The 21,233-nt window shown below is 54.2% G+C and overlaps 1 protein-coding gene across 1 annotated transcript in view; it reads right to left on the bottom strand.

The window, feature by feature from the left end:
• HCN4 (hyperpolarization activated cyclic nucleotide gated potassium channel 4) overlaps window positions 1-21,233 on the bottom strand; it is a 95,946-nt gene that overhangs the window by 55,878 nt on the left and 18,835 nt on the right. The window contains exon 2 of the mRNA XM_063412717.1: window positions 10,924-11,347. Within this exon, the coding sequence (XP_063268787.1) occupies window positions 10,924-11,347 (424 nt within the window). The remainder of the gene's footprint in view (window positions 1-10,923; window positions 11,348-21,233) is intronic.

Here is a 21,233-nt window from a genome sequence, read left to right as displayed (position 1 = left end):
CGAGCTCCCGCTCCCCAGCAGCGCATGGGAACTGCTGCCAGCAGCTGCAGCTCCCCAGTCAGCACTCCGTGCAGCACGGCCAGGCTGGAGGCTGCAGATAAGGGGAGAGTGCTCTGAGATAAGGCTCCTTCCAAAGGCACGGGCCCCTGGAGGAGTTTGCCGCGTGCTGTGGCTCAGGGAGGGGAGGAGGGAGAGGCTAAAGGCCAGAGGAACATGTTCCAGCCCGGCTCCAGACCTCACCGCCTGCACTCCCAGCACTCACAGCCAGCCAGGATGGAACTGAAGGGGTTTTTCCATCTTCCCAAAGTGGGTTGTGTTCCTCCTTCCCTGCCAGTTGCTCAAATGACCTTGAAGAGGAAAAGGAGAGGGGCAAAAAATCCATGCATGAGAAGCACCATCCCTGTGTACTCGTACCTCATGTCCAGCAATGTTCCTGCCATGGGACACGAGAGGAGATCCAGGGAGGACCTCTCAAATTCCCTGGAGTGTAGCTGCACTCTTCCCAGTGAACTGCAGGATGGACAGCCCCAAAAACATTACAAATACTGCTGCTTGGAATATCTGACAACAGCCCCTAAAGATCAAACCATCCCATGCCAGGACACATTGGGGGATGCCACAGGCCTGCCCCAGCTCTCCCTCTCCTGTCTCCCTTCACAGGAGCCTCCCTCATCCTGCTGCCCTCCCCTCCTGCATCTCTTTCCCATTCCAGAGCTGGACTAGCTCTGCCTTATGCTCAGCACAAAATACCGACGTGTCTTTCCAGTCTGGAGGGAAGAGAGCTGAAGTGGAAGTTGTTATCTGTCCTTCCCACAGCCTGAGGTGATTTATCAGCTGAAAAGGCTCCTGGTGGGATGTCTGTGACTGCTGGCAGGGAACAGGCTTGGGGAAGGGGTGCAGAGGGACAAGGCTCACCCCATTCCTGTGGGGAGGAACACTGGAGAAGGAACAACTGCCCTGGATCACAGATTTTTCACGTGAATCATGATGTTTTTCTCCTCTCTCCACCTGTATGCCAAGGACAGCCCTTGTCATCCTTCCTGTGCATGCAAGAGTAGATGGGAATGGAGAGGAAGGTGCTGGCTCCACTTTGCACCTCCCATGGATGCTCCAGTGCAGCGCAGGGACACGGGGAGATCCAGGGAGGGGGAAGTGCTGGGCTCACACGACACTCAGAGTTCAGCAGCGCATTCATTTACTGCAGGCCACCAGAGGAACATCCCCCCAGCTGGGCAGAGGGCCTGACAGAAGCCTCTGGACTTTGGCTGCCCCAAGTTTGTGTAATTAACTGCACAATTCCAGCCTAATTCCCTGCAGCCTCAGCAAGAGGCACACAGTTGGGATAAAGTGTGATTAGAGGCTGTTTGGGTGATGCACACTGGAGAGGAGGCTAATCAGCCCTATTCCAGGGACGGCCTCTCCAAACTGGGCTGCACTGAGCAAATCAAGAGGAATTAACACCCGGCACTTTGCTGGGTGAAAAAAATATATAAATGAAGAAAAAACAAACACAGCTGCTGCGTCTTAACCGCTCTGTGTCCTCTCCAGGGACTTGAGGAAAAGCAGGCCTGTCAGCTACTTTAAGGGACACCATCCTCACAGTTTCTCTCACAGCTTGCAGGGAAGCACTGCTGCTGCTTGTTTGAGTGCTTGTCAGTGCCAGCACAGAGAGAGGCTCTCCCAAAGTTCACCCTCTGGAGCTCCTCCGTGGGGGAGCAGAGCTCAGGTGATCCTAGGGGAGGGCAGACTCCAGCTGCTCCCAGGCTCTGCTGTCTTCAGCCACCTTCAGCTCCTGACTCACCCCTTACTCCAGATCTCCCTCAGACCAGCCTCCTTCTGCTCCGAGTCCATTTACACACACACAGACCCCGATTCTTGAGCCATCCTGGCTGGACCCCAACCTCAGAAACACCGTCTCCAAATTTCTGCCTCTCTCCAAAGCCGCAGGAATGGGACTCCCAGAGAAACCCCGATCCCACCCTCACTCTGCTCCTGTACCCTGATGACCCCAAGCCCCCTGGGCACACCCCAGACTGATGAGCTGAGGTAAAGGTGTGAATGTCCCACCCTGGCTCTGGGCTCTGCTTCTAGTGTCACCCACCCTGGGGACAGAACCTGCCCAAGGACACCCTGCAGAGAGGTGTGTGGGTGTCACAGCTGGCTGGGATGGCTCAGGGTGCCTGGTGGCTCCTCGGGGGTCAGTGAACTGCAGCTGAAGTGGTTACTGTCCTCATTCCATGGCAGGGGACATTGTGGCACTCCAGGCCTGTGGCTCAGCCCGAGCCCAGAAGGGAGCCATGAGAATTGTGGTGTTTCTGTTTTCAGATCACATCTCTCACTTTCTCTTTCCAGCTGTCACCAAAGGCAGAATGTTCCCCCTGACGAGGCCTTCCCTGATTCCTGGCTTCTCCCTCATAAATACTGGATGAGCAAATGGCAAAGATACCATCACCAGCAGCTCAGCAGGGACAGGACTTTGCATGTGTCACTGACACACTCCGTGTGAGCTGCCACCCACGCCAGGCAGCGCCAGGGATTGGACAGGGGGCACCTTCATGAAAAGCAGGGCAATTACCCTGCTCGCTTCAGTTTTATGGCACAGCCTTGATGGGGAGCTTCTGGACAAGCATTACCCAGCTCTGGCAACTGCTGCTCTGCAGGACCTCTGGCTTGGGAAGGGAAGGGAAGGGAAGGGAAGGGAAGGGAAGGGAAGGGAAGGGAAGGGAAGGGAAGGGAAGGGAAGGGAAGGGAAGGGAAGGGAAGGGAAGGGAAGGGAAGGGAAGGGAAGGGAAGGGAAGGGAAGGGAAGGGAAGGGAAGGGAAGGGAAGGGAAGGGAAGGGAAGGGAAGGGAAGGGAAGGGAACACAAGGGAGGAACAGTGCCAAAATACCCCTGACCACGTGGGAGCAGAGGGTGAGAGGCACTGGCATAACAGAGAACAGGGGCCGTGCACTCCTTGGAGTGAAAAACTGGGGGGGAAGATCAGCATCATTAGAACCCTTCCCAGGTGAAATGGTGCTTGGATGAAATTAATGAGAAAGTGCTTGTATTGAAGTTCTAAATGCACTTCCATGTCCTTTTCCAGAACGGAAAATTTTTCCATGCATTGCAAAGAGATTTCAGAAACATTTTCCATTCTAATGTGACTCTGGGCATGTGGAAATTGCCTCACTCTTTCCTTTAGCCCTTGGAGTATTCCTGCTTAAGCAAAAGCGGGAGAGGGAGGAGTTACAGCACAAAATGAGGCTTAAAAATATGCCTCCTTATGAGAGAAGCAAGAATAAAATGTCATCTCTTAGCCTGAAAAAGTTACCACATTGATTTCTGCTTCATAAAAATGAGGTTAAGTTGAATGCATTAAGCTGGCAAACTGGATAATTGCATGTCCTGAAACTGTCTTCCAAACAGCTCTTTTCACAGCAGGGCTCAGAAAATAACTTCATCAATGAGGCTGCTGCCCATTAAACCCTCACACACCTCTCGGGGTCGGGCTGTTGTCCTTCCCGAGGAAGATTTCTCCTTCCTTCCCCTCAGACTGGCGGGGAACGCGAGGCTGTTTTCTTCCATTGCCGTATTTGTGGCAAGGACAGAAGTGGGTCAGGAGCAATCCTGTCCTCAGGGCTGGGGGTTTCCAGCCCTGGCTCCCCACACACACACAGAGCCTGGAGCTGTGGAGGCGAGAGCTGCTCAGAGGCAGGGCCTGGCCTCTGAGGGGATTTGGTGCCCTGTGGAGGAGCATCCCCTCCCTTCCAGGCTGAGGGCAGGAGGAGCCCAGGCCTTTCTGTGGGGCTGGCACTGCCCAGAGCCCCTTTAGGAGGATGCCCTGAGGGGACAGCAAGGAACTGACTTCAATCTCTCCTGGCAGAAGGCAGCTCCCCACTGCCGTGCTTCTCAAAATCCCCTTCTCCACCAGCCAACTTGATTTTTGTCCACGCTGCTATCTGGGCCAAGCTCCTGCCTCATTCACACAACTTAGAGATCTGGCACGTCCCTCTCCAGCCCTGCCTTGCTGAACACAAGCGAGGCAGGGAAATGCTGTTCTCTCTGGCTGTCTCATTAAAGTTTCCCACTTGATATGAATGCAATCAATAGTGCCTTCCTGGAAGAGCTTTGAAGAGGAGCCATTAATTTGCACCCACGTGCCAGGGCTAATGTGCCTCAGACAAACTGGCCTCCAAGTCTGGGCTGAGGCTGGCAGAACACGACTCTGTGGGACAAAACCAGACCTGGCATGGGATCAGGAGCCTGAGTGGTAACAGGAATCTCCCTGTGGAAGGTTCAAAAGCTGCCTCAGCTGTCCCCAGCACCAGCACGGTCTGTGTGCATCACAGATGATGTGCTGGCAGCAGGCTGTGCGGGCTGGGGGCACAGACACACCCTGGGCTGTGTGAAGCCCTTCCAGAGGCCTTCACAGTGCTCTTTTTACAGAGCACAGCCCTACCGAGGGGCACATCTGTGCTCCCACACATTTCAGGGAGCGGGCACTGCCCTTGCTGCTTCCTGAGCTCACAGCATTCGGATGTGACTTACAAGTTCCCTCAAACTTTGCCACTGGAATAGACCCCTGTCCCTGTCCCAAACACAGCTGCTGCCCCTCTGCTCAGCCCTGGGGTGCTGTGTCCGGCTCTGGGCTCCACGGGGCAGGAGGGACATGGAGCTCTGGAGGCTCTGGAGATGAGGAGGGGCCTGGAGCACCTCTCTGCTGGGATGGGGCTGCTCAGCCTGGAGAGGAGCCCCAGCTGAGAGGGGCCCTCAGCCCTGGGTGTCCCTGGGTGTCCCTGAGTGCCCCTGGGTGTCCCTGAGTGCCCTTGAGTGTCCCTGTGTGCCCCTGGGTGTCCCTGTGTGCCCCTGGGTGTCCCTGTGTCCCCCTGGGTGTCCCTGGCTGTCCCTGTGTGCAGGGAGGGCAGAGCAGCCCCAGACTCTGCTCCAGGCCCAGCAGTGGCACCAGAGGAATGGGCAGGGGCTGAGCCCAGCAATTCCCCAGCACAGGAGGCAGAACCCCTGCCCTGGGCAGTGCCAGCCCTGAGCAGAGCCCAGAGAGGCTGTGGAGTGCCCTCCCTGGGATGTTCCAGACCCTCTGCCTGGGTGGTGCCTTCCAGGCTGACCACCCTGTGACTCCGGGGCAGGTGACAACTCCTCAGCTGTCCCCCGTGTGCCACCCCAGGGCAGGCTGGGGTTTGCAGGGCTGCAGCTGGAACAGACCCCATCAGCAGAGCTCCATCAAGCCTTGGGCAGTGACAGGGGCAGAGGAGTCCCTGTGCCAGGCTGCAGCACGTCCCCTGTGAGAAGCCTCTGTCATTGTCACACAGCAGTGACAATGAAGCCTCCAAACACAATGGCACAAGGCAAATGCCAGGCAGCTGGCACCACGGGCATGGAGCTGAGGCAGCTGGTGCTGGCAGAGCCCAGGGGACGTGAGCAAACCTACAGAGGCCAGGGCCCAGCTCTGGGGGGATTAGGAGCATCAGGAGAGCAGCCTGTGGCTGCAGGAAACCTCCACAACCCAGCCCAGCAGGAAAGCCCAGACTGAGGGACCCTGTGAGCCCGAGGCACAGGCAGCACCCTGTCACTCCACTCCTCACCCTGGTCAGTGGGGATTCACTGCAGAAGGGAGGGTTTGAGCCCACTGCTGCTGCCTGGGGCAGTGCCCAGCTGCTCCTGTCACACGGGCACCTCTGTGCTCAGAACACACCAGGGCAAAACCACCCCCAGACAGCAAACAGATTTCACTGCCACAGACTGCCCCTGAGCTCCTGTGCTACAGCCAGACTCTGTGCCCTAATCCCAAACCAGGCACTCCTACAGACCCTCTGTGCCCTAATCCCAAACCAGGCACTCCTACAGACCCTCTGTGCCCTAATCCCAACCCAGGCACTCCTACGGACCCTCTGTGCCCTAATCCCAACCCAGGCATTCCTACAGACCCTCTGTGCCCTAATCCCAAACCCAAACCCCAAACCAGGCACTCCCTGCTCACACCCTGCTGCTGCCACAAGACACACTCAGCACTGCTAGAAGGTGACTGTAGAAAAAAGAAGCTTTTTCCTTTTCATGGCATGCTCCGTGGCTGCACAGCTATTCAAATATTTGCCTGGCTCCTTATAATTCATTAGAAGCCATTTTTGATGATATTCTCTTTGAAACTGTATTTCCAGTGCCCAGGTGGAGAGCTGGATTTGCATTAGAGCAGTGGAACTTCCCACCAAAGAGCAACTCCTCCAAAAAACCTTTTCTGCGTGTCTTTCTCCTGGCACAGGGCAGGGGATGGAGCACTGGAGACAGCCATGGGCAGGAGAGGGAAAATGCAGTGTACAGGAATAAAGAACATCCATCTCCTGATATTGTCTGCTCTCCCCTCACAAGGATGTTGTGCTGCATACATGAAAACAGTTCCATGTGAAAGGCTGTGGTAAAATCTTGAAAAACCTCTGGCTGATATTCCAACAAGAGGGTTTTGCCATTTGTTTTAGGGCAGCCAGGTTTTCTGTGAGAGGAAAAGATGCCTCAGATTTGGGGTGACTTTGTGCAGTGGGAATGAAAATTCCTGTATCTTGCATTATGGTTTTAATGAGCTCCTGCAAGCGCATTAAAGACCAGTGCTTAATAAAGCTTCAGAAATGAGGTGATGCAAATTTGGGAGGAAGCCCAGCCCCCAATCCCCCTCCCGGCCACACTGCCAGTGTTTGTAGAGTCTGATTTTACCCACGGGTGGCCAGAGGTTTAATGAGTTACTCTCCTGGGCCTGCCTTGCTGTTTAACGGGGCAGAATTGCAAATGCTATCGATGAAGGATGTGTTCATCTCCTCGGAGCTGGGACCCTGCGGTGCTGCCTGGGAACAGCCACTTCTCCCCTCCCCTCCTGGGAGCCACTCACGGATTTGGCCTTGCATTCCATCCCCCGGGCCACTAGCCACGCCATTGTAATTGAATTTGGGAAAGGCTACTGCCAGGTCAGAAGAAACGAAGGGAATTAGCAAATCAAAAGGAGACTCAGTTGGGAGCCACATTCTCAGAGTTTCTGGGAGCTCTTTCCTGGTCCTTCCACACAGACCCGCCAGCCTTGGGTCCATCTTCTACACAGTGAAAGCTTCTGAAAAGTGACCTGATCACTCAGATGGTCTGGTCTGTGCCCAGCTGTCACTGGCAAGTTGTTACTGGGACCTGAGGGGATGCATTCCCTCCCTCCTAAAGCTGCTCTGTAACAAGGAAACTCGAGAGAAGAAAAGGACAGCACTCAGGCAAGTTTGCAAGGTTTCAATAACATAATAGCCTGAAAATCACCAAATTGTCCTTTGCTTCAGGTTTCAGCTGCAAAACCCAAAAGATGTATTTTTCTTCCTGAAAGAATCCTCACTTATGGTAATATTATCATTGTGATATGTATCAAACCCAGATAGTTCCTTTCCTTCCCATCATAATCCCTCCCACAGAGTCTGCAATCAAAACATTTTGGTTATCTTGGCCTATGTGCTATTTGTAGACCAATTTCTAGGAGCAGAATTGTGCTGTTGTTCCAATGAATGTTCATAAGTTAAAACAGTTTGATGTTAAATACAGGTTACTGTGCCCCAGCACCAACCACAGGGTAGATGCTGTGCATACAGCAGGGAAAGCTCAGAAAATGGAGGGGTTTTTGACTCCTAGTCTGACCTGGATGGTTCATCCTGACTGAATCCATGGGTTCCGTGGTGCTTCTGCTGTTCCCTTTCTGCTGGGGGACCCTGGGATGAGGTCTGTAGGATGTTCATGTTTGGATTTCCTTCCCCAGGACACGCTCTCAGCTCAGCAATGGGGAGGCCCAACTCCCTCACCCTGGGACAGTGGGACAGTGGGACAGTGGGACAGCTGACCCTGGGACAATGTGCTCCAGGCCCAGGAAGCACTGATCAGGCTGCTGGAGCAGCTCAGAGGCTGAGATAAGGAGCTTCTCTGGGGGAGGACAAGGCCTGGCTGGAGCAGCCCTGTTTGCCCTGCCCCTCCTGGACCTGTGCTCCTGGCCTGGGGAACTCCCAGGCACTGGGGCTGGTGACAGGGATTTGAGGGAAGCCAGGCCCCAGCCAGTGTGAGTGCAGCTGCCTACATTGCAATCAAGCTCCCAACTGCAGGGGAGACACGGCAGACACTTCAAAAAGACTCTATTTATATTCTGCCCTTCTGGTACATTCATTTGTGGGACCACTCATGCAAAATGCATCATGCAAATGAAACCGCTACATTTGGAATTAAGCTTATTTTCGTACTCGAGTGAACACGAGTGCATTCCTGCCTTCTGCCTTCCTGTTCTCTTCAGGTTGTTTGCCCGGCTGTATCCCCAGAGCACCTCTCTGGGCCGTGGGGAGGATCCCCAGGCAGGTGCCTGCAGCCCCAGCCCCGGAGCCCTCAGACTCCTGAGCAGCGCTGATGTGGAACTGATGAGTGCCTGGCTGCTTTACAGCACTGCAGCCCTCGAGAAGGCTGCTCCCCGCTCACTGCAGCCTCGGTGATAAATTCATGCAGAGCATGGACAATTGCAGGGGAACGAAGGGAGAGGCTGCTGGCAGCTTGGGAAGGGCCCCTTACCCCTGGGGAGGAGGCTGAGTGAGGAGGGCGCTGCCTCCAGGGGAAGGGACTGCCCCGGCTCTGTGCGGGGAGGGGCGCTCTGCCCACACACAATGGCACGGTGATGCCTGTGTCCATGCCCTCGGTTAGCTCTGCCCTGCACACACACCCCAGAGCACACACCCCTCTCCAGAGGCCCAGCATGCCTGCTCACAGCTCCTTTCCAGCTGATCTGGTCATAAGCAAGAGCTGGAGACACCGCCAGCTATGAGGCATGGACTGGGATGGGGGGGACCACAGAGACCAGACCTGCAGCACCCCCTCTCCCAAGTCCTCCTCCCTCTTTAGCAACCTCGTGTACACCCAGAGTAACTCTGGCCCAGCCCTGCTCTGCCCTGGCACTCCCAGATCAGCACTGATGGGTGCAGGGAGGACAGATGAACGTGGCTTTTCAGACAGGGATCATCTGTAGGCACTTCAGAGGAAGGGAGAGCTGCCAGCGTGGCTGCAGGGAGCACCACTCCCCGCAAGGATGAAGCAGCACTGCCCTTCGCTGTCTCCCCGCTGCTCTGTGGCAGGCACTGCCCCAGCGACAGGGGATCACCCCTCCCCTGTGTGGGAGGTGGAGAAGCCCCCAGTTCCAGCTCTGTGCAGGAGCTGCAGCCCGGGCGAGCCCGGTGTGACACAGCCGGTGGTGTTTGGTGTCCGGGCGCTGCAGTGCACAGCAGAGCCTGCATTGCAGTCCCAAACTGCACCCAGCACCGTCCCTGCCCTGCCATGCCTGCCCTGCCTCACCCTGGGGAGCTGTGCCCACAGGGCACCCAGCCGTGCTGTCCCAGGGCCCAGGACAGCAGCACCCCACTATGAGACAAGACAGGAATGGCTGCTGGGTCAAACTGCGAAAAGTGAGAGAGGGAAAAACACTGATCTGCTTCTGCCTCATCATTTTTAAACAAATTCAGTACAATCAACAGCAAATGTACTTCAGTCCTCTTCAAGCGCCTCCTGGAAGGGAAGTCAAGGAGCAGGGGAAACAAGCAGGGAGCTGTGCACTGCTGTGGGTGCCTGTGAAAGTGGGTGAAGAGCCTGAGCCACCACCTGGCCTTTGCTGAGCTGCTGGGATTAGAGATGGAAGCAAAGCAACTACAGAACAGGCCAACACACCTGGGGAGGTTTCAGTGCTCTGCTCAGCCCCTGACTCACTGAGTCACCCCAGAAGGACACTTCTGCTTTGTTCATCTCCACCTCTCCGTGCACTCCTGCCTGCACCACGAAGCGATGAACACAGCAGTGAATTCCGAGGGCTGTGCCTGCCTCTCCCCAGCGCCTGTCCAGCACCTTGCCCAGTGGCATCCCACACCTCAGCAGGGCTCTGCTCTGCCCTGGGTGAAGGCCTGACAAATGACAGCACCACAAGGATGAAGCCTGAGATTTGTGAAGCGCGCCCCAGTGCTGTCGCTGTGAGTGTGGGCTGTGTGGAGCAGGGAAGGGCTCAGCTCTATCATGAATTAGTGTTGTGACAGCTCGCTGCAATCAAGCCATGACTTGCATGGCTGCTTCCCCTTCACATTCCCAGGAGCACGCTCTGCATTAGCTCATGCTCTGCAGCAGGCTCTGCTCCAAAGCACAGCACAGAGTATGGGGACGAAGATGAAATTGCCCTGACCAGCTTTCCTTGTCCTGAAAATATGTTCCTGACATGTGGAGAGAGATGCAGGGAGCTCTCTCTCTGCTTTGGAGAGCATGGACACAGGAGAAAAAGAACTGATTTTCGAGCTACTTGCAAGCTTGTGGCTTTACCTACACTACTCCTGACAACTCACCCTGCATCCTGGAATTCCCCCTGGGAGCAGCACAGGGTCCCAGGCTCACAGAGATCTTGCTTTTCACCAGACCTTTGTCTGCAGATTGTTCCTCCTTCCTTTTTCCCTTAGCATAGTGTCAGAGAGTATAGAAATAGAATTTCTATAGAATGTAGAAAGGGTTCTAACACATGCCCATGCTTATCTCTTGAATAAAGAGATAAGCACAGAGAAGCAGCAGATGGCAAACAGATGCCACAGGTTCTGCCATTCAGCTGTCTCCAGCCCTTTCCTCGGAGCTGTTCCTGGACCTCTGGGGGCTTGCAGAGGGCAAGCCCTCGCTGTCTGGCTGATTGCTCTGCTCACCAGCTACACAATTCCTGCAATCCCACCCTCCTGCCAGCCCACGCAGCACCTCCACAGCTCGTGTGGGTGCTGACCCCAGAGCCCACAGCTCCGTCCCAACAACCTGCAGAACTCCCCTGCTCCAACAAAGCGTTGGGTGCCGACACAAGGGGCAGGAAGGAGAAGGGGCATTCAAGGCAGGCACTCGTGGGAGAGCAGAGCTGGCAGAGCTGTCTCACCTCCTCCCACTGGTGGATGTAGCGGATGAGGCGGGACAGGCGCAGCAGGCGCAGCAGGCTCAGGATCTTGGTGAAGCGCACGATGCGCAGGGCCCGCGCCGTCTTGTACACCTCGGAGTCGATGCGCGTCTCCACGATCAGGAAGATGTAGTCCACGGGGATGGAGGAGATAAAATCCACCACAAACCAGCTCTTCAGGTACTTCATCTTGATCCTCTGCGGGTCCAGGATGATCTCGGTGTTGTCCTCCACCACGATGCCTGTCCGGAAGTTGAGGACGAGGTCGATGAGGAAGAAGGTGTCCGAAACCACGTTGAAGACAATCCACGGGGTGGTGTTTTCATCCTTGAAGAAAGTGATGCCCACGGGGATGATGATCAGGTTCCCTACCATCAGCAGCAGCATGGTCAGGTCCCAGTAAAACCTGGACAGCAAGACAGACACATGTGAGATGAGGCACAGAGCAGGAGGTCGGGGAGCCCGGGTTGGCTGCACTGATGAACTCATCCATCTCTGCTGTCAGTCACCCCCTGGGCCCTGCCGCTCTGCCTGGGCACGCACACTGCACAAGCTGCTAATTGACTAATTAATATCAGAGGAGCACTCCTGCTCTGCCTTCGAGGGCTCACAGAGGAGCTGAGCCAGGGCTGGGCATGCCTGCTTGAACACTTTCCTGGGACCTGGGAGCTGCCCGGGGAGAGACTGAAAACCCTGTGGTGACTGCAGGGACTGCTGGATGAGGAGAGAATGAGGATTTGGGAGGCCACAAAGTCTTGTGTCAATAAAGCCATTGGGGGTTAAACCATCAGGCTTTGCCCCTGCTGTCTGATCCTTCTCTAGAAGCAGCCAGCACTGACAGCTTTGGGATCAGGATGGAACTGGAGCCTGTGCTCTCATCTCCAGCCTTCAGTTCAGATTCCTGCCCAGCTTGGACTCCAGGAGTTCAGCCCACACACTACAGGCTCCTCTGTTGTACAGAAACAATCAATAAAGCTTGGAGACACGTGCCTGGAAACACCTATTCCCCTGCTAAGGACAGTAACACCAACACTTAACTCCTGTTCCACGAAGCACAGCCTCCAGGAAGCTTATCCTCACTCCAGCTCGGTGTTATCCAGTGGACCTTACTGTAACACTCAGTGCTGTTTTGAAGGCACACAGAGCCTGAGTAGAACCCCTAATTTGTTTGGGGTTTTTTAAAGATTTTCCACAGACAATCAGACAATGTGGTCACAACTCCCGCAGAGTGAGGACTCAAACCCTTCCCAGTGCCAGAGCTTGCTGAGGAGCCTCACTGCCCAGCACACTGGTGCTGCAGTCCCTCCAAATGTGTCACATGCAGACGCTGATGCGCTGTGGGCTCACACTGCCAAGGTCCCACCAGCCCCACACAGTGCACTGTGGGTCAGCTACTCCAGTATTGTTAGTTATTAATGCAATTATCCCCACTTTGTCACAGGAGAGGAGCAATCACAACAGCAGTGAGAGCATCAGTGTGACCCTGGATTGACACTGATTTGTCAGAGGGAAGTGTTGGGCTGTTGAAGGACATGCACATGCTGCTCCTGTCTAACCCTTTACAGCCAAAATCCCTGAGATGTTTCAGAAGAGCTGGATTTGCTTTAAAGGCCCTCAAGCTCTACCTTGCTCAGGCTGTTTGGCTGGAACCTGGACCAGGCTGAGCTGCTGCACACCAGGACTTCCAATGCAAGGCAAGGACATGGTTTGTTAAACCCTCAGCAGGGAAACCAAGAGGGCAGAATGTGCCTTAAAAGCTTTCTCTGTCTAGAGCCTCTCTCCCTGGTAAGAACACTTTACAGCACCTAAAAGCATCTTTAAGATTCCAGCCCTTGCCCATGTACAGACAGGGTCAGCAGCCAGGCACCCCACAATCATTCAGCACAGGCTGATGGGAACTGATTTTAGAATAAGAAACGTTACTCACTAACGAGCTTTCTAAAAACAACCTCAACTCTCTCTTCCTGGCCCTGAAGGTGCTGTGAGGGAAGGTGCCAGGAGCCCTCCCCTCAGCCTGCAGGTACAGGGGTGCTGGCAGCACTCAGCAGTGGGATTTGTCCATCCAAGAGCAAGGCTGTGGCACCCAGCAATATGCATTAATATAAATCCGTGTTGTGAGCTTCTTTAATAAGGGCCTGAGATGATGCTGCAGCTTTCCCAGGCAATTAATCTGGATAATCGCACAATAGCAGGAAGTCTGGAAGCAGTGTGTGCATTATTACCGAAAATAAATAACCTCCCAGCCATCTTTCATTTGCCTTAGGGAATGCACAAGGAGATAGGCACAAAGAAAATGAGTTTTCCCAAGTTTCAAATTAATGGCATGAGCCTGGCACAGCCAGGTTTGCAGTGCTGGGAAGGCAGGTGCCTTTCTTCTGAGATCTTTAGATTTTTGTGCCTCTTTTGCAGGCTGGGTGGTGATTTCTACCCTCGCTGTAAGAGGGGGCACTGCCAGCAGTGGCAGGATGGCTCCCAGTTCAAGGCAGAACTGCTGCACACACACAAGGCCAGTGAAATTCCTTCTCCTGACTGCAGCAGCCCCTGCTAGCCCGGCCTGTCCCTGCCCAGTGTGGTCAGCTGTCCTGCATCCTGACTTTCAGCAATTCCTGCCAAGTGCTGAGCCCCACTGCACTGTCCCTTACAGCACAGCTCTCCTCAGGGCTGCACTGCTGCCTCCAGATTATTGTCACGGCCCCTCAGCTCCCACCTTTAAAGCCATCACTTAAAACCACAGAAGGGAACTTCTGTAGCTGTGATCCCTCTGATGAAGGTGGCAGGGAGGAGACAACCTTGGGGCTCTGTGAAGGAGGCAGAAAAAGCTGGAACACACCAAGAATTCGGCCTGCACACCAACTCCAGCACTTGCCTTTCCAATGTGAACTGCCTGGGAGTTCAAATTCCCCTGTTAGGATTTGCAGAGCTCCTGCACATTTTCATTTCACCCACATAGGAAGCAGGATCTGCTCAGGGTGGCATCAGTGCATTTAGACTTAATTAGACTCTCTGGGCCCGCAACACCTCAGAGGTCTGATACCATCCAAGTGTCATTTCGCATTTGCTCTGAGGAACATCTTTTCCCTCCCTGTAAATTACTGGCCACAATGACTAACGGTGCATGTGATGTATGTAAGGGCAAGCACCAGCTATTAATAACCCATGTTTTCTGGATTTCTGTTGTTCCTTTCACCCAGGGATTCCACGGAGCTGACAGTGATGAAATTGGCTCCGCTGCACCCAGGAGAGGCAGAGTTATTATCCCTGCCTTGCACACAGAGGAGCCACATGGCCAAGTGAAGAGCGTGGGATTTGTCCATGCAAGGCTGAGGCTAAGCAAGGGGTAGGACCTGAATCTGATTTTTGAGTCTAACCAGACCTGAAGCCATTTGTGTGGCTTGCAAAAGAGCCTAACAGAGATGCATCTCTGGGATGTCTCCCTCTGATAGCCTGCCTTCTTCTCACTTCTCTTCCTGTTTCCAAAAGCCTACATAAAAAATTAATAAATATGAATGTATTGTTTTATTACAGTTGACTCAGTGCAACTGAACAGCTCAGAGCACAGGGAACAGGCAGCACTATATAAACCAGATGTCTTGTTCAAACACCCTTGGTTTTTATACCTCATCCTACTCTCTGCACACTCCATGGATCTGAAAATCACATTTTAACATGCACCACTACCTCGGATCTCTTAATTCCTGATATATTATTTAAACAGAACATATCTGAGAATTATTGTGGCACAGACACTTCAGGAATACGTTCTCCTTAAGCACTGCTGTGTCACTCAGCTGATGGGACAGCCTGGACACTGTGTAGGTATTGGTTTGTGGGCTGGAAATGCTGGACATCTTTCTGCTCTGCCTAGAGCACACTGTGACAGCAGGCTGGGAATATTGCTTTTGGAAGGCATTTTTTACGATTAAATGAAATTTCTTTTTTCGAGACCATTCCATGGTGCAGTGTGAGCAATTCTAGAGCATGAGCTCAGGAAGTGAGGAATTGGAGAGAAATCCCAGAGGTGAGAGGCTCAGCAGCATCGCTGGGTCACATCAGTACAGAAACCCTGCGCATTTGTGGCTTCTGAACTTCTGTTCTGGCTCCACAGTGCTTGCACAGCCCAGAGAAAATGGACTTGAGCAGCCTCACCTCTGAATTAACAAAGCTTTTGGGTTTTTCAGCTCCTGCTGAGGGGCAGAAGCGAGGCTCAGAGTGAAGCACAAATAACAATGCACCTGCCTGGCAGTGCCAGGGCCCAGGAGATTCTCCCCAGCAGTGGAACCGAGCTCCAGACGTGGCCAGCCCTGCTGACCTCCCAAGAACAGCTCCTTGAAGAGCACGGCTCGCTCAAACCAAGCCCAAAGCCAAGCCCAGCTCTGTCCCAAGGCTCGGTGCTGACTCCAGAAACAGAGTGCCACCTACTGAGTCCCACCGGGAATCTCCATCCCCTGCCCGGTGGGGAGGAACTGCTCCCGAACTCCTTCCGAGCTGGAGGAAAGCTGCGCTGCCCTCCGGAGCTGCAGCTGCCTTCCCTCGGCCCGGACTGCACACGGGATCAGGTGGCCTGGCAGCAAAGATCGTGCTGCAATTCCCACGAGTGCTGAGGGGCTGGAAATAGAAATCGCCTTTTGGAAAGAGCATTGCCGGAGCTCAGGGTGGCTGGGGCCACAGTGGGAGCAAAGCGCGCTCCAGAAACAGCCATTCAGAGACAGCTGAACACAGAGAGAGCAGGAGAAAGAGCAGGAGGAGATCCTCCCCTGCCTCTGGAAGCATTACTTCCCCCAGATAGGAGCAGGCTGTTTCTACTGGAGAGTTTGCTCTGCCCCAGAGATAAAGGGAGGAACACGATGATTCACTGCTCCCAAACACACTAAAGGACATTTCACCAGCTCCGACTCCAGCAATTCCCTTGTGGGAAGAATTCATTTATTTACAGGGAGTTTACTCAAAGACCTGCACACTTGGAAACCTCCTTGCCATGAATACTCACCAAAAATAAAAGTCAAATGAGTTACAAAAATATTCTGAGTGCTGTTTAATGGGAAAGGACCCGGCTAAAGGGAAAGACAAACAGTTTTAATTCCTTCTGACCGATCTATGCAAATACTCTGCCATCCTGACTAAGCCCCTGGGAGCACTGCTAATTAGCCATGCATTCCGACAGCACAGGAGAGCCTGCTGGGTCCCAGCTCCTCCAGAATTCCCTGGACGCCTGCTTCTTCTGGGTGCCTGCATCTCCCGCAGCCCCGCGGCTCCCGGCTGCTCCTGGACTCGGGGGCACCAAATGCAGCGGCACTGCAGGCACGGAGCACCAACAGTGGGGAGGCAGCTGGCTGAGAAAGCGCTGCACGCACAGCTGCACCCCTGGGTGCTCCAGCACCTCCTCCGGCAGCAGGAGCTGGCAGGGAGCGCTGCTGCCCCCGGACACTGCGGAGCGCAGCCGGCCCCAGGGCCAGGGGACGGCACAGGATTCCCGTGGAGTTCCGTGCCCTGCACAAGGCCTGGAGAGCGATGGGCTGGAGTGCTGGCACAAGCAGGGGAGTGACGGGGAGAGCTCCCAGCACAAACGAGCCGTGGGCCCGGCAGCACTTTGCATCTGGATCCCTTAAAGCTCCTGTGCTGTGCCTGCCAGAGCTCCCAGCGAATTCAGCTGGCAGTTTTACCCGAGGCAAGGTATCCTCCAAGGTTTGCGCTGAGCCTTTGACTTAGATTATCTTCAATCTACATAATTGCTCACCTAATCTCCTCTGAGCAGTGCCCAATTCCAAACCGTGTTTCAACTTTAGAACATATGCTCATATTACTACCTTAAAATATAATTACATGGAATTTGATAAGTGGAAAATTAAGGAAGCTATTGCTTATGTAATACTTGGAGATGGCATTTGCAGTCCAAGCAAGGAAGTATTTTCATTGCTTCTCTATCATTAATTTTTAAATCTAACACTACATTATTAAACAATAATCAACACCCTACATTTTATAAAGTAATGTCCAAACATTAATTAAATCTCGGCAGATATAATTAGGAAGGTATTATCATCCTATATTACAGACAGACTATGAGATACTAAAGATTAAAGAAACTTATTCAGAGGTAGAAGTACCACCCAGCAAATGTGGTTGTCTAGACTCAGGAGAGGTTTCCAGCCATGTTATAATCTATAATTTGATCAGTAGCAGCAAAGGGAAAATTTCTGCTCTTTTCTACTGTAAAAATATAAATATACACATTACTTAGAGGTATTTTGATTCCAGCAGTAATAGCTGACAATTTGCAAACACCACGTTTGAGGCACTGATGGATTTAGGCAATTATAAGCAGGTACATTGTGAATGCTGCCCTTTCTTTAACTCACAGCACACAGGGCACTCTGTCAGTGTGAGGAGCTGAGCTGCTGCCCCTCTGCTCTGCCCCCACTGCTGCCAGGCCTCCTGCACAGATGGACACCTGGGTGACATTGGGGGACCTGCACAGGCTGCAGAGGTGGCTCTGTACAGATCCAGACCCAGAGCAGCCCTGCGAGAAAGGGACCTGGGGGTGCTGGGGGTCAGGGCTGCAAATGACCCAGCCCTGAACCCCCCCTGCCCTGGGCTGAGCCCCAGCGTGGGCACTGTGGAGGAGGGGAGGATTCTGTCCCTGTGCCCCTCAGGTGAGACCCCACCTGCAGAGCTGCTTCAGCCCTGGGGCCCAGCACAGGAGGGACCTGGAGCTGCTGGAGCCAGGCCAGGGGAGGGCACGGAGCTGCTCTGAGGGTGGAGCCCCTCTGCTCTGAGCCAGGCTGGGAGAGCTGGGGGTGCTCACCTGGAGGAGAGAAGGCTGCAGGGAGAGCTCAGAGCCCCTGGCAGGGCCTGAAGGGGCTCCAGGAGAGCTGGAGAGGGGCTGGGGACAAGGGATGGAGGGACAGGACACAGGGAATGACTCCCACTGCCACAGGGCAGGGTTAGATGGGATATTGGCATGAATTGTTCCCTGTGAGCTGGGCAGGCCCTAGCACAGGGTGTCCAGAGCAGCTCTGGCTGCCCCTGGACCTCTGGCAGTGCCCAATGCCAGGCTGGATGGGCTTGGAGCACCCTGAGCTAGTGGAAGGTGTCCCTGCCTGTGGCAGAGGGTGGCATGGGTGACCTTTAAGGTCCCTTCCAACCCAAGCTGTTCTATGGATCCATGTGACAGCAAATTTTGCTGGAGAATCCTGAGGACCAGGGCTGATGTCAAAGGCAATCCACCAAGCAGTGGGTTTGCCTGAACAAGGGAACAGCTCAGTGCTAAGGGCTCAGTGCCTTTTTCATCAAGAATTCCCTCAGGAGAGATGGCAACGCCTTCCCCTGGTGTGGGCTCTGCAGGGAGGGAGAAGAAGCCACATGTGGGACACTGAGCACTGCCCAGGGGAGCTGCCAGGGGAGCCCCCAGAAGCTGCTGGTCCTTCACAGAAACCCATCACCGACACACAGACACTTCCCTGGCCTCCACCTCAGTTTGAAAGAGGCTTTATGAATCAGCCAAGATGGACAGTCCTGACCTTCTGCGGCTTTGCTGGAACATCTTCCTTGTGTTTGCTGCTTTCCTGCCTCAGGAAACCCAGCACTCTGCATTATCTCTGTGCTCAAGTGCACCAGCCATGAACCACACACACACAAAGTGTTGTTCAAGCACGTGAAAATAACAGGAGGGGATGCTGCCAGCCCTGCTCAGGAGTGTGTTCACTTCCAGTCAGCTGGGAAGTGAGGACGGGACTGAAGTGCCAGGATGGGACAGCAGCATTCCAACTGCGAGATGGATCCTCCAGGGGGAATGAACTCACATCCTAAGCTTGGTTTCAAGGACTGAGCAAACCACATTTGCAGAAAGGCTCCTGGAGGCTGGAGTGCTGCTGCCTGCCTTGCATCTGTCCTGGGGTAACGAGGGTCCATCCGATCTGGGAGCACCTACCCCTGCAAGGACCTGGATAAGCATTTCCCAGGGATTTATGTTCATTTGATGAACAGCTGCTCCCAGTCCCGGCTCTGCAGGTAAACTGGACCACCCAGAACCAAGAGGCTCTGCCCTTCCATTCCCAGCCAGGCTGAAGCACAGCCATGGCACAAGGCTCAGGAAAGTCCCTGTGGATGGGGCCCCACGGAGTCAATGCCCACTGTCCTCAGCTCCCGCTCCTTCCTGCCTGCAGATACCAGCCTAACAAATTAAGGCCTATCTTACATCTATACTTAGAACCCAATCTTCCCAGAAAGGTAAAAATAAACAAGATTTCATTTCTCTCACAGAACCAGAGATAGCCACAAGAGACTCGGTTTGTTCCGGCTCTAAATTTGGAGCACGGAGGCCAATAGAGCACACATCCCATTTCCGACTAAAGCAGCATTATTAATATTTTCTCACTTGCTTGGACACAGCTATTAATATCTCATGGAGAATTCCCCTGCAACGAGCTGCAGAAGCAGTGAAATTTTTATGGTGCTACTCGTAGGAAAGCTTAGCCCCTCTCTGTCTGCAGGCCCAAAGGAGCAGCATTTACACAGTGAACCCAATTTATTGTCGTTCTCACAGCACCGCCGAGGTGAGCACGGATATAAATTGTCCTGCAGTGGGAATTCACTGCAGCAGGGGCTGGAGACACCATGTGAGGATGGAACGGTGCAGATTCACTGGGAGGTTTACAGGATTCCTTGGGAAGGGACACAGGGCAGTGCAGCCCATGTCTGGAGGACTCCTGTCCCCATGGAAGGTCAGACCATTTTGGGGTCCCTGCTGAGGGAAGGTTCCCTCCTCATCCACACCACTGCACAAGGCAGGTTTCACTCCATGGCTGGCTCACCAAACCCCAGCAGAAGGAACCCCCACCCCACACCTCCACGGGCAGAGAATTCAGCTCCAGGTTCTGTTTGTAGCATTGAGCCAAAGCTGCACGGATAGCACAAAGCAGAGTTAACCTCTCTTCATGCCCCACCCTACTGCACTCACAAACATTTGTGGATTCCCCTGTCCCTGCCCACCTGCAGCTGGCTCCCAGGGGGCTCCAAGGTGTTGGATGTGTATCGATTGCAGAGTTCCCAGAATACATTATGCATGAGCTGCCATGCTCAGGGCCTGGCAAGTCCGCATTGTTTGATCTCCTGAAATCTCCTGCTTGTATGAATATGGAAGAGTTCCTCTTTGTTTGCTGCCCATTGATCCAGACATTGACCCTTCTCCTGTGTGCATTTATCTCTGATGATTTAATAATGAAAAAGACCAATACAGTGAGGAAGGGAAGGAAGCCCCTTCAGGGGGACCTATTGCCATGGAAACGTGCCATATGTTGCTGCTGTAGAGAAGGGATGGATCAATAGGGGCTGCAGCCTCCAAGCCATCGGGAACATGTTGTGGAATGTGAAGGATTAAAGCCTAAAGACATGCATAAGTTGTGACATGATGAAGTTCAGGCCCTGGCCCTCATCCTCCATCCGTGAGTCAAATCCCAGCGCTCGGAGGATCTGCACCAGGGAGCTCTGGGCTGTCTCAAAGAGCAGCAGGGCTGGGGAAGGGCTGGGTTTGTACACAGGGATGGGAAGGAAAATGACTGTCTATAGATGCTGTAGATATCTATCATAGCTATCACATCTATGATACCAGTCATACAATCACAGAATCACAGTGGTTTGGGTTGAAGGGTCCTTAAAGCCCATCCAGTGCCAGCCCCCTGCCATGGGCAGGGACACCTTCCCCTAGCCAAGGGTCCTTCAACGTGGCCTTGGGCACTGCCAGGGATCCAGAGGCAGCCACAGCTGCTCTGGGCACCTGTGCCAGGGCCTGCCCACCCTCCCAGGAACAATTCCTTCCCAATATCCCATCTAGTTCTGCTCCCTGGCAGTGGGAGCCATTCCCTGTGTCCTGTCCCTCCCTCCCCTGTCCCCAGTCCCTCTCCAGCTCTCCTGGAGCCCCTTCAGGCCCTGCAAGGCCACAGTGAGGTCACCCCAAAGCTTCTCCTCTCCAGGTGAACAATCCCAGCTCTCCCAGCAGAGCTGCTCCATCCCTCTGCTCACCCTGGTGCCTCCTCTGGCCTGGCTCCAGCAGCTCCAGGTCCCTCCTGTGCTGGGCCCAGGGCTGGGGCAGCTCTGTGGGTGGGGTCTCACCTGAGCAGGGCAGAGGGGCAGAATCCTCCCTGCCCTGCTGCCCACGCTGGGGCTCAGCCCAGGACAGGGCGTTCTGGGGACGTCTCTCAGTTCAGAGCTGCTCCAAGAGTGGCACAGGACACTCAACACCAACACCAGGGACATCCACACTCATCTCCTTGGGAAGTCACAGGGATGACAGGCTG

This window comes from Prinia subflava, chromosome 15 (assembly GCF_021018805.1).
Source record: "Prinia subflava isolate CZ2003 ecotype Zambia chromosome 15, Cam_Psub_1.2, whole genome shotgun sequence".
Classification (NCBI taxonomy): domain Eukaryota; kingdom Metazoa; phylum Chordata; class Aves; order Passeriformes; family Cisticolidae; genus Prinia; species Prinia subflava.
The sequence above is the reverse complement of the archived record's forward strand: the minus strand, read 5'-3'. Positions and strand labels throughout refer to the sequence as shown.